Genomic DNA, 13,132 nt, shown 5'->3' with positions numbered 1-13,132 from the left:
CCTTACCTTGTCTTTGGTCTGACAGCGGATGCAGTCACACTCGAAGTAGTACTGGTCCCTCAGCTGCTCCCGCCGCTCTTCGCTGGTCATGAGCACGTCCAGGTAGCAGATGGTGAGCTGCAGGACCAAGAGGAAGTCATCACACAGCCGCCGTGCTGGCTCCCACTGGTGGTCACTGGCCCTGCTACTACTCGAGTGGAAGCGAGAAGGGACCACGCACCATGCAATTGTGCCAGGTTTTGGTACACTTCCTTTCAATCTTTGTTCAGTGTGAACATGTGCGCACACACGTCACATATTCAGTTAGAAGAACTCAGCTTGTGGCCTCTGTATTTTTTGTGTGAATCACACCTTTCTTTCTCCACTGAATGGTAAAATTACTAGGAACTGTTGTATGTTTGGGACTACCCAGGTTCAGCTGTAAATTCTCACGGTTGGCTACTGGAGAAGCCAAGTCCATCCTGGCAATCAAGCGGGTGGCAGATGATGCAGCCAGATTGCTTTGAAATCTAAAGCGACTTCACAGTGCTGCCTGGAATTCGGTGGCACCCTAATGTACTGTCATTGAAATGAGAAGATCTCTTGTTTTCTGGGTAAAAAAGTGTGGGAGAATTTGCAAGGAGAACAAGTTCTGTGTCAGCGTGCCCTCGCAGACGGGGGTTCTGATGGTTCACATTCAGTAACTACTCCCTACCGCAGAGGGTAAAGGAACGTACTTGGAGAACACCGCAAGTGTCTCTCCAAGGTCCACCTTACGTCACAGGTCTCTAGGCAACCTTGTGATGTTGGCTTCACCTGACTAGATCGGCAATGTACTGAACTATATTTCAAACGACCTAGACTACAATGTATTTCTCCCACAATCCCATCTCAAAGCCTATAACTCCCCTCATGTTATCCAAGCTGCAACCTCAAAGTTATTGTCGACTTTGCTCCTGGTCCAGCAAGGAACTAGATTGGGATGGTCTTAAAAGTACAGTGAGAACCAACCACGTGTTACCTTTTCCAATGCACTACCCCACTCAACTACCATCATTGCTTACCTGTGAAATGCAAGTCTCAGACCTGGCCTCCCTCCACCCCCCTAGTACCCTGCCCTCCATCCTCTAGCCAAAGTGGTTCCTCAAACTATAGGCCGGCCCAGGGCGTCCTCAGTTTGACAGGCCACAGCAGCGCCCCCTAAGGGCCAAGTCCTTACAGTGGACTCCATGCTGCACTCCAAGTGTGTCCTCCAGTGGCGGACCACCAGCCCCAGCCAAGTAAGGAACTGCAAAGTCGGAATGCACAAACCCTTAGACTAATTTGCTCTTACCAAGCAACTTTTTGTGAGTCTAGAACTAAAACAGATTTTTTTCCCATTTTGCTAATAACTCACTTAGTAGTTTTTATAACCCTAGTATGCAATGAATCAGGGGAAAATGTGGGTCTCCCATCTCAGCTAGTTAGAGAAATGGCAGCCTCTCCTAGCCTAAGTCTCTGGATTCATGTTCCCATCTCTGGGAAGCATGGTCCTGGTGTTCCATGGGCCAGTCTTCTGGCTGTACCCACAGTCCTACCTCAGCCTACCGGTGTTACTATGGTGACCTCCCATGTCTTCTTTCTGCTTCAACCAATCTCACCTTTTTCAATGAGGCCGAGCCTGTCCCCCTATTTAAAGTGACAGTCTGGTTCCCACCCCACCCAGCACTCCTAAATTCCCTCTCTCATCCTTGTTTTTTTTTTTCCTTGCAACATATATCAGCTTGTACCACCCTGTATAAATCACTTTTCTGCTTTGAAACAAAGTAATTATGGGGATGTGTGGTGAGGGAAGAGGGGTGTTGTTAGAGAGGAAGAGAGGGGGATTATCTGCTAAGGGAGCTGTCAAAATCTCCCCTAAGCAAAGGAGGCACTCCATGTGGTTTTCCTTAATCCTGAACAAAAGCATCTCAAGTCCACCAAACATGATGTTTCATGTCTGTCATCACACAGGGCAGAGAAGGCCATCCCCGCCGACAGAACCCGGCTCCGCGCACGCGGCAGGGAGGACGGGAAGCCTGCCGGCCCACCAGGGCCATCCCCAGGGGCAGGAGCCGCAGTCCGACCGGGCTGGCCGGGCCTACGGAGCACAGCCAGCCACGTGACCGCACCACGCCACGCCGCGGGCTCTCTCCTGGGGCAGCGCGGCACGGGGGCGCAGGAAGGAGCAGAGCCAGGCTCGAGCCTGAAGCTGGTTGACAGTGACGTCGTGCCGCACCCTGCTGGAGCCAGGGAGGAGCCAGCAGCACAAGGAGCTGCCTTGGCCGTCAGGAGAGTACAGGAAAGCAGACCCCCATCAGTCAGGACGCAGGAACCCTGCAGTCCCCAGAATCACCCTCTCGTGCTTGACCTGAAGCCACGGCTGCCTGAGGCCAGGGAGCCATGAGATTCGGCAAGCTGCTTTGGTTTCTGGAGAACACGGGGTTCCTCCTGGGAGCAGCCACTTTCTGAGCACAGTCTGTCACCCAGCATGGAGCACTGCACACTCAGCTCCCATGGGGAGGCCCCGCGGGTCCCGCCTCCTCCGCAGGAGGCGAGCACGCAAATGAGCTGAGCCGTGTTCCCTCCAGCCCAGGGGCTCTGAGCCATGGCCCCTCGGTCAAGGCAGGCCTGTCAGACAGGAAGCCACCGGCCGGCCCTCGGAGGATTGTGCCACGAGGGCCAAATCCCACGAGATGGTGAATGGGCAGCAGGGGACTGGGCACTTCATTTATCACCCACAAACGGCCTCCACAGCCTCTGTCTCCTGGTAAGGGCCTGTGGCCATTACCTGGCCTACACAATGGCTTCTAACTAGCCCCCCTGCTGCCTTCTGTCAGCCTTCCATCTTCTCCACTGCTCTGCAGTCTTCCGAAGCCCACGTCTGATCAGGCCATTTCGGGCCATGAAGACTGCTGAGGGTCTCTCGCTGCCTGCCAGCCTGTTTCCCTGTCCCCTCCTCGTCCCCGGCGGCTCCATCCGGCCCCAGTCACCACACGCCCGTGGCTGCACGTGGCGTGGCCCTCGCCAGCCAGGGCAAACTCCTTCTCCGATGCTGCCTCCTACTCAGAGAGCCTTTCCCTCAGAGAGCCACCCTGCCACCCTTTCACACCACTGAGGTGTGCAAAACAGGCCGGGCCAACTATTTTCCTGGAGTATCTGCTCACTGCATGCAGGATCCATTCTGGGGATCAAACACTCCAAACAAAGCCAATTGATCAGTTGATATTTCAATGGCACAACGCTAAATTCCACAAATATTAATGCTACTGACCTCACTGCAGCTCTTGTGGAAAATGCTGTAAATAATTTCCAACATTAGAGTATTATTAAAAAAAACCTTCCTGGACCCAACATTAGATTATTATCAAAGAAATTTCCTGGATCCAATATTAGAGTATTACCAAAGAGATTTTCTAGATCCAACATTAGAGTGTTACCAAAGAAACTTCCTAGATCTTAGAGTATTATCAAAGAAAATTTTCAGATCCTACATTGGAGTATTACCAAAAAGACTTTTTCTAGAACCAATGTCAGAGTAACGTCAAAGGGATTTTCTAGGTCCAACATTACAACTTTCTACATCTTAAACATGATGCTTACGTTTAAAAGCAACAGGAACTCCTTTTGTGAAATCAGCTCCCCATCTATTACTAGATATATAATGAAAACAAATTAAAATGATTTGAACTAGGTTTTGTTTCTAGAATTACAGTGTCACCGTCATCAGCTTTCCTAATACTGGCTCTGCACTGAAAAAGGTCTTTGCGAAGTTCCAGTCCTTAAACACAGACCTCACTGTCACTTTCCATCTCACACGTTCTGCTGACGTTCTGGGCATTACACTCTTCAGATCCCTCATCCTGAGCCACCATCTGACTCCAGATGACACACAGTCATTGTCCCCTCCGGCCTAGAGGTCACCTGGCCTCCAGGCTGATCAACTTGGTCTCAATCCTGTCCCTACACAGAAGATAGCGTTAGTTTAGGCACAGTCCCTGTCCCTGAGTCTCCAGTGGCATTTCCTTGCCCATTCTCCACCGCTCTACAAAAGCTGCCTGCGACACACCAGCCACTGGCATGCAATTTCCACATGGCCAAGCTGCGTGTGAGGCCCCTGAGCCATCTCCACCGACCTGGGCCTCCGTTCCTGCTCCTCTGGTCACATCCCACTGATGTGGGCCTCCGTTCCTGCTCCTCTGGTCACATCCCAACTCTGCAGTCTATGGACATGAACTGCTTCTCATGTGCTCCACTCACTCAGCTCTGGGCTCCATGTTTTTGTCTACAATGAGCTCCCCGGCTCACCCCGCTTTCACTTCATAGGCCTTTTCACATTGGGGAGGTCACTTCTCTGCAAAGCATCCTCCAAGTCCACCAGTCCTGCTCCTTACTCCTTTGTGGGCGCACCGCTCTGAACCTTACCAAGGCCCTGTCTTACGCACACCGTGGCGCGGCTTATTCCATCACTGTTTGCTGCTCCTGTGCCACCTCCCACTGGAGGCAAGGCTGGCTCCTACTCATCTCTGTGCTCCTCAAAGTTTCTTTAACTGCTCCCCAGAAAGCTCTTAATGAGTCTGTCCAGTGACTTCACAAAACAGATGGCTGAGTAAAGAATCAGACTGTCCTAATTCTGAAACACGTCAGACAAACTGTCATCAGATGGATGCACTGATATGTCTGATTCGTGCAAATCACATTGGTCTGGAGGGACGTGGCTCTACGGAAAGAAGGCTGACTACACAGACAATGGCTTTAGCAGCTACAGGTTCTTCTAGCCGGGTATTTCCACACAAGGGGCCCGGACTGTCCAGCACTCGTCCCTGATCCATATTTTATGCCAGACCACTAAATGTATTTCACAGCTGATCCCAGTTCTGAAAGGGCAGCCATTAGCAACCAGCATGAGAGCCTGGACCATATCACAAATGTCTCTGCAGGAGGCAGAGGAATGAGGAGACCAGAACATCAAACCAACACAGAGACTTGACAACTCAGCATGACAATGAAAACCCTGAAACTGCAAAGTGTTACAGATGCTGCTGGTCTGAAAGGAAGCAGTCCAATGGGGGGTCCAAAAAGATGGTTTTATTAAGAGAAAACAGGAGCTGAGAGATTTCCCAGGCCACTTCTGCAGTTTGTAGCTCTCCCTGCGTGAGATGTCTACCTCAAACGGGGACAGACTGGCCTTCCAGTTCCTTTCTTTCTGGGAGTTATGACACGTGCCAAACAACCTCTGGTAGTTGACAAGTGGCTCCGAGATCTCATTCCACCTCTTGTTTTGTCTTTACCAAGCCATGTTCACTTACTCAACAAGCACGGGCAGAGCCACCTGCTTCAGGCGTCCAGTCCTCTTGCTCGGACAGAGCTGAATTCCAGCACTCACATCCCATGGGGCACGTTACAACTGCGCTGCCCCGAGCCGCCAGGGCCACGGGCAAAGCTGCCGCCGCCGCCACAACTCTCTCCTCCCTCTCACTGAGGCTTCTGCTCGCCCAACAAACAGAAAGAAGCTCTGCTAACCAATGCCTCAGAACGTCCTTTCTCGTGGCCGTCCCTCTCCCTATCTCTGCCTTACAGGATTGGTTTAAATGTAAAAAAACACAAAAATCTGTTTTGAGTGGTGGTGAGCTGGGACTGGAGACCATGTCTTCCTCAATGATCAGCAGCTGAGTACAGGGAGGAACTGCTCCATCTGGAACTCCAGCAGTGCTCCATTGAGGAACACTGCTCGTACTGCCTGCGTGAGTGTGCACATGTGTATGTGGGTGTGTGCACCGTGTGCACCTGTGTGCACACATGCATTTGGTATTGTGTTTGTTGTGGTGCCAAAGATTGAACCCAGGGCCTGGCACACATTAGGCAAATTCTCCAACTCTCCATTACCAAGGGTCAATTCGGCAGATGGGATAGGGACCTTCTGACTTGAGGGTCCTCCTGAAGCTCACAGCTGAACAGAGAAGTTGGCAAAAGACTGGGATTGGTGCCCACTAAGAGGAAGGCCTGGAGGAGCACGGCTCTTGCTCAACCTAGGAGATCAGGAAGGGCTTCGCAGAAGGGACGGCATCTGAGCAGCCTCGAAGGGCACAGAGTACGACAGCAGGTGACTAGTGGGCAAGAAGGCCAGCTGAGCCAAGGGAACGCCGCCCGCCACCGCCATGGCATGCACTGCAGAGGGAAGGCAGCTTCGCGTACTTCCGCAGCTGGCAGGAGGGAGCGGTCCTAATCACTACACAGATCACAGCATCTGAGCTGGCTGAGCCGCAGGTCTTTTTGACAATGAGCAGGAATGTTTTGCTTTGGACAAAAATTAGACTTGCTGGGTTGCTCCACAGATAGGAAGAGAAGATAGGAAAGGAGTAAGAAAAGCACAAAAGATGGGCTTGTAAAGTATATGAAGACCAGGAAGCCTCTGTCTCAAAACACACTGATCATTTCTGTTTTCCTGTCTGCTTGCCAAGTTTTCTTTCCAGTGCAAAGGGCAGAAGCAGTGCTCGCGGGCGAGTACTCTAGCGCCGGGCCTCTCCCCAGCCTTTGCTGTGTGCAATACGGAGATTAATACATCACTCCCACCGTCACAGCCACGCCGCAACCTGAAAACAGGCAGCACTGCCCCTTTTCACCTGCCTCACAGTGGTGTCTTTGGACCTAGAAGAATGAACCTAGCTTCTCCGTAGCACTGACAGCTGGGCCAGTGCACTTAGTACAGCGGCCCTAAAAGCAGGGAGCTTGGCAGGTTGCTGTGTAAGAGGCAGCTACACATGGAACATCATTGTGGAGGGAATTTCATGAGACCCAGACCCCTGTCTCTATAAAATATGGTACCTCCGAGTTCACGTTTTATTGTCTGAGTGCTGCACAAATGCAATCAAAGCTTATGGCCCTCTGTTTCCCGTGCAATACATATCTACGTTAGCAGATTGGAAGGTAGAAGGAAACTGGTTCCATAAAGCACGAAGGTTCTCCACCAAAGGAGGCTGGCTTGGCTGTCCACAGTCCAGCGGACCAAGGCGCATTTGCCACTGCGAAGCCTCTAGTTCCTCGGGGCCTCTGCTGAGCCCAGCACTTTTGTAAAGACTCAAAAGCAAATTGTACTTGCTTACTCAACATGGAATTTAAAGTGCACCATCACCTTTGAAGTGAGATCAGTGGCTAGAGAAGGAAGTTAGTAGTTGTAGGGTGGCTAGCCACAGCCAGCCGCCTCCCTGCCCTTGTAAGAGAACATGGGAAGGAGGGGAGGAAGTCGCTGAGCTACTGCCAAGGATTGGGTTCAAGGGCTCCTGTGCACATAAAAGATACCTCCCACCCCCACGTCCCATGTACATGCATCTGTTGTCATCTGCATATGTGACGGTTAAAAACATACGTAAACAGCCATCTAAACCCAGCGCGGACTGTGTCATGGCGGAAGGACCAGATCTGCTGGGAGGCCCTGGGGCTTCGGTAGGCAAGGGGCTGCCCTGGCAGGTGCCTCCTTCTCACCTCCTCTCCTGCCTCGATGTCCCGGACCGCACGCAGCAGGAGGTGGGGCCCATTGAACACAATTGAGCAGTTGGGGTCGCAGCTGTGGTTGAGCAAAGACATGCTGAGGGAAAGAAAAGAGGAGATGTCAGCGGCCAGAGACAGACTCCACGCCGTCCCCCACGAACGCAGGGAGAAGACACATGGGATTTATGTTTGGGCCCTAGCAGCACAGAACAGCATGGGTGGGGTGACGAGCGCAGCTCAGGCCCAAAGGAAGGTCAAGGACAAGGTCACAGAGGGCAGGGCCAGTCGGGCCAGTTCTCCCCCGGCTCCGGCAATGTGGCCCAGAGCATGCTAACTGCAGGTCTGGTGAAATAATCATGAGCGTCAGCCTGGAGGTCGATGGGGGGACGTGGGGGGCAGCTGGTCTCTGCAGCCAGCACCCTCTGCTTCTTACCCCAGCCACCCACGGACAAGCATTCAGGTGTGTGTGGGGGGGGTGGGGGTCTTCCCTGTGCACAGCACAGAACCTGCTGCTATAAACCTGACACTTTCGTGCCTTCTGGGCTCCGGGGACGTCAGCTGCACCCCCTGTCTGGCTTCCTCTGGAAGGCTGGGCTGGGAGGGAACTGTTCTCCATACCTGGGGTACAGGCCAACGCCGACCTCCTGCATCTCCGCATTGCAGATGGTGAAGGAGTTGCAGATCACCTGGAAGAAAGGGGACAGTCACATCAGGCACAGCCCGCAAGAGGCGAAGGCCTCCGGGACCCGCAGAGGCCGCTTGCTGACGTCATGCCCAGGAGAGGAGATCCAAGCCAACCCAGGGTGCCCCGAGAGCTGCAAAGTAAGCTCCGGGGCAAAGGGCCCCGCAGAGCAGCTGGAGTTTAAGTGCAGAAGCACTGCCACCCTGGGGGAAGGCAGAGGATCTCCACAGGGCTCGGATCTCAGCCTCCGGAGCAGCTAGGACTACAGGAGAGAGCCCCCGACACGCAGGTTACACACACGCACTTCCAACAGACACCAGCTGTGCATGGCATGACACAGGCAGACCGCCACTGGAGAACGACGCACGCAGCCAGACCCCCACGGCGGCTCTTTGAAACGGGGGACATTTGCTGGGGTGGGGGAAGATAAATCGTAACACACGCTTTCACGGATCATCAGAACTTTAAGGAAGTCATCTACCAATGAGGGAAAAACATGTCATTTGCTAACATTTTAATCAAATCAAAATTAATTTTCTCTTTAGTATGAAGCAAATCGAAGACTTTCCCAGAATGTGTTTATTCTAGTGGAATTCCTTAAGAGGAAGAACTAGCCGGGGGAAATAGCAACTCGGGGTCTCCCTCAGGAGATGCTTCTCATCCCTGCATGAAGAGGCCTTTTCTTCTCCTTTGGCACACCTACCCCACCCCGGGGGACTCAGCACTCACGCGCCCCACACAACCCGCAACAGGCACTTGAGGGCAGAGGCCGAACTTCAGCGGTGCCTGTTTTCCCATAGAAGTCACTAGGACACGCAGGTCAAATCTGAGAATACCCGGGACAGGGTCAGGGAAGATGCTAGAACTCACAGGCGCTTTAGATGTGGAGGAGGGAGATGGAATCTGGCACCATTTAAAGAGGGGTGGGGAAGTGATCTGCGTTACTCAGTGTCGCTGGCTGCTGCCATCCTCTCTCCTGGGTCTAACTCCTGACCTCGGCTTCGGCCCTACCGCCAGTCACCCAGACGGACACACCGCTCTCCACCCGCAGCGCACAGGGCCCTGCTCCATCTGCTCAGTGTCGAAGACCGGGCACACCGGGCAGAGAGAAACGCTTACCGTGCGCGAGCGAGCGTGCGCCGGCTCCACGCCCGCTCCTTTCTCTATGAATGAGCGAGTGTGCGCCGGCCCCACGCCCGCTCCTTTCTCTAGGAGTGAGTGTGCGCTGGCCCCACGCCCGCTCCTTTCTCTAGGAGTGAGTGTGCGCCGGCTCCACGCCCGCTCCTTTCTCTAGGAGTGAGTGTGCGCCGGCTCCACGCCCGCTCCTTTCTCTAGGAGTGAGTGTGCGCTGGCTCCACGCCCGCTCCTTTCTCTAGGAGTGAGTGTGCGCTGGCTCCACGCCCGCTCCTTTCTCTAGGAGTGAGTGTGCGCCGGCTCCACGCCCGCTCCATTCTCTAGGAGTGAGTGTGCGCCGGCCCCACGCCCGCTCCTTTCTCTATGAATGAGCGAGTGTGCGCTGGCCCCACGCCCGCTCCTTTCTCTATGAATGAGCGAGTGTGCGCTGGCTCCACGCCCGCTCCTTTCTCTAGGAGTGAGTGTGCGCTGGCCCCACGCCCGCTCCTTTCTCTATGAATGAGCGAGTGTGCGCTGGCTCCACGCCCGCTCCTTTCTCTAGGAGTGAGTGTGCGCCGGCCCCACGCCCGCTCCTTTCTCTAGGAGTGAGTGTGCGCCGGCCCCACGCCCGCTCCTTTCTCTAGGAGTGAGTGTGCGCCGGCCCCACGCCCGCTCCTTTCTCTAGGAGTGAGTGTGCGCCGGCCCCACGCCCGCTCCTTTCTCTAGGAGTGAGTGTGCGCCGGCCCCACGCCCGCTCCTTTCTCTAGGAGTGAGTGTGCCCCGGCCCCACGCCCGCTCCTTTCTCTAGGAGTGAGTGTGCGCCGGCTCCACGCCCGCTCCTTTCTCTAGGAGTGAGTGTGCGCCGGCTCCACGCCCGCTCCTTTCTCTAGGAGTGAGTGTGCGCTGGCTCCACGCCCGCTCCTTTCTCTAGGAGTGAGTGTGCGCTGGCTCCACGCCCGCTCCTTTCTCTAGGAGTGAGTGTGCGCCGGCTCCACGCCCGCTCCATTCTCTAGGAGTGAGTGTGCGCCGGCCCCACGCCCGCTCCTTTCTCTATGAATGAGCGAGTGTGCGCTGGCCCCACGCCCGCTCCTTTCTCTATGAATGAGCGAGTGTGCGCTGGCTCCACGCCCGCTCCTTTCTCTAGGAGTGAGTGTGCGCCGGCCCCACGCCCGCTCCTTTCTCTAGGAGTGAGTGTGCGCTGGCCCCACGCCCGCTCCTTTCTCTAGGAGTGAGTGTGCGCCGGCCCCACGCCCGCTCCTTTCTCTAGGAGTGAGTGTGCGCCAGCCCCACGCCCGCTCCTTTCTCTATGAATGAGCGAGTGTGCGCTGGCTCCACGCCCGCTCCTTTCTCTAGGAGTGAGTGTGCGCCGGCCCCACGCCCGCTCCTTTCTCTAGGAGTGAGTGTGCGCCGGCCCCACGCCCGCTCCTTTCTCTAGGAGTGAGTGTGCACAGGCTCCACGCCCGCTCCTCCCTGGCTTCTCCTGAGCCTACTCCTTATTTTCTCTATTCCTTCTCTTTTTCCTGTTGCCACTACTACCGGTCTACCCCTCATCTCAGTCCTAGCCGGTCTACCCCTCATCTCAGTCCTAGCCGGTCTACCCCTCATCTCAGTCCCAGCCGGTCTATCCCTCATCTCAGTTCTAGCCGGTCTGTCTACCCCTCATCTCTCAGTTCTTCTCCGCTCCGTAATGTAACCAGTGTGTTTTAAAATTTGATTCACTAAGTTCCAGCCAATTCCCCATCTATATTACTCCTAATTCCATGTGCTACTCTTTTTGAGCCGGTGAAGAGAAAGTGTAGCTTTTGCCTACGCTCATTTTTATTAAGAATGTGGAGTCTACTCAGCAGTGCCTCAGTTATGAGGAGCATTTCAGGGAATGTTTGACACAAACACTGACAGCCTTGATGGACAGGAGATAATTCTCAGGTTTTTCTTTATAATAGGAAGAAGAGGTAGACAGTATTTCCATGAATGTTCAGCAATAATTGAAAGGAACTGTTCTGGTCTTTCTACCAAGAAGTAAGCAAATGGAAAGTCTAAAAATAACTGTTAAATATTTTTATAATATTAACTTTGTCGAGATAGTTTTCTTAGGAAATTGTACATGGGAAAATACTAATGAGTGAATCTGTCATACCAAAGAATACATAGGAAAACATACCAGTAGGGTTATTTCAATAAAAATGAAAACAATCAATAGGGAAAAAAAAAACCTTAAAAACTTCAAGCATGGTTATTGCTTTTAAAATAGTTGCCATGGCATGAAGCTAGAACACAAATGTATTCTTTTTGGGCCTCGAAGCTGTTTACTCTTTGTAAGTTTTCCTTGAAAATAGCTGAATCTTTGTATCACGATGCCCTTATGAGAAGACCACAAAGCGGTGAGGTTGTATAGACAAGAAAATCCCAAGAGCCAAAGCCCCGTTCACGGGCGCAGGCCTTGGATCCCGAGCCCGACACTCCGCGACAGAGAAGACTCCAGTGTCAGTCACTAACAACACAACATGAAGAGGCCTCAAGGGCGGCAGCGGATAAGTGAGAAATGCACTACATGAAGGAGGATCTCCACGGTCTGCCACCCTACAACAGCACAACCAAACAGCCAGAAGGAAGCTGAGACTCCGGCCCGATGGGAGAACTGCGTCCCCTTCCAGCCCTGCCTGGGACAGCAATCGTGCTCCGGCGTCAAGAGCTGTAACAAGATCACAGCCCAGAGAGAGAAACGCAGTTCTGAGCAGGAAGGTGAAGGGCCTCCTGCACCGCCGCTACCATTTCCGTGTTAGCCACCTGAGTAGAATGTTTGGCACCCGGAGCTTCCTGTCAGAGCTGAACGGTGAGCTTGCTGTTCTCCCCTTCCCTAGTCCTGTGCAGGGATTCCATCAAGTGGGAAGATGGCAGGACCTGACATAGCTGACCCCACATTCTACTCGGGTACATTTTTCTCCTCTGGAGTATGGTGTTTTCTTCAATACAAATTAGTTTGGCCTTTTCAATCTTTTTCTAGCCACGGAGGTGAAGGGTGTGCAATCTCAAGGGTAAAAGCAATGGCTGAGAAGCAGGCTGGGGAGGAAGGCCAGCGTGGAGGAGCAGGCGTAGCGTTCCCCAAATGCTTCACGACCCTCGGGGACACGCTCCCAAGAGGTTTATGAGGGGAGGAAGAGGGGAAGTAAAGCATCTGATTCTGTTCAGATTTTTTTTTTGCCGGTCCTGGTGCTTGGACTCAGGGCCTGAGCACTGTCCCTGGCTTCTTTTTGCTCAAGGCTAGCACTCTGCCACGTGAGCCACAGCGCCACTTCCAGCCTTTTCCATATATGTGGTGTTGAGGAATCGAACCCAGGGCTTCGTGTATATGAGGCAAGCACTCTACCACTAGGCCATGTTTCCAGCCCTCAGTTCAGATTTTTGAAAAGCAATACCTATGACAATCATTCTGTCCCTGATCAGGAAGGTGCTGGGCTGTCCTCAGGGACCAAGGACTGTGCCTGTGGCACGGTGACTGCAAGAGGTTCTCATGGCAGCCCCCACGGTCTCTCTCTCATGGGGGAGGTTCTCATGACGGCCCCCCACAGTCTGTCTCTCATGGGGGAGGTTCTCATGACGGCCCCCCATAGTCTGTCTCTCATGGGGGAGGTTCACCTGACGGCCCCCCACAGTCTGTCTCTCATGGGGGAGGTTCTCATGATGGCTTCCCATAGGTTTCTCACATGGCCTCCCATAGTCCGTCACAGGGGAGGTTCACCTGATAGCCCCCCCCCAGTCTGTCATGGGGGAGGTTCACCTGACAGCCCCCCACGGTCTCTCATGGGGGAGGTTTTCGTGACGGCCTCCCACGGCCTGTCATGGGGGAGGTTT

General features: G+C 53.7%; 1 protein-coding gene across 1 annotated transcript in view; it reads right to left on the bottom strand.

The window, feature by feature from the left end:
- Positions 1-8,167, bottom strand: part of LOC125345228 (histone-lysine N-methyltransferase SMYD3-like) — a gene marked incomplete at its 3' end in the record, with an annotated part of 73,685 nt that extends 65,518 nt beyond the window's left edge. Inside the window, exons 1-3 of the mRNA XM_048337444.1 lie at positions 8,104-8,167; positions 7,480-7,582; positions 7-117 (exon numbers count right to left, since the gene is read on the bottom strand). Of these exons, the coding sequence (XP_048193401.1) occupies positions 7-117; positions 7,480-7,582; positions 8,104-8,135 (246 nt within the window). The remainder of the gene's footprint in view (positions 1-6; positions 118-7,479; positions 7,583-8,103) is intronic.
- Positions 8,168-13,132: the final 4,965 nt, after the last annotated feature.

Source organism: Perognathus longimembris, unplaced genomic scaffold (genome assembly GCF_023159225.1).
Source record: "Perognathus longimembris pacificus isolate PPM17 unplaced genomic scaffold, ASM2315922v1 HiC_scaffold_5425, whole genome shotgun sequence".
NCBI lineage: Eukaryota > Metazoa > Chordata > Mammalia > Rodentia > Heteromyidae > Perognathus > Perognathus longimembris.
Note: the sequence above shows the minus strand (reverse complement) of the source record. Positions and strands in the feature narration are given on the sequence as shown.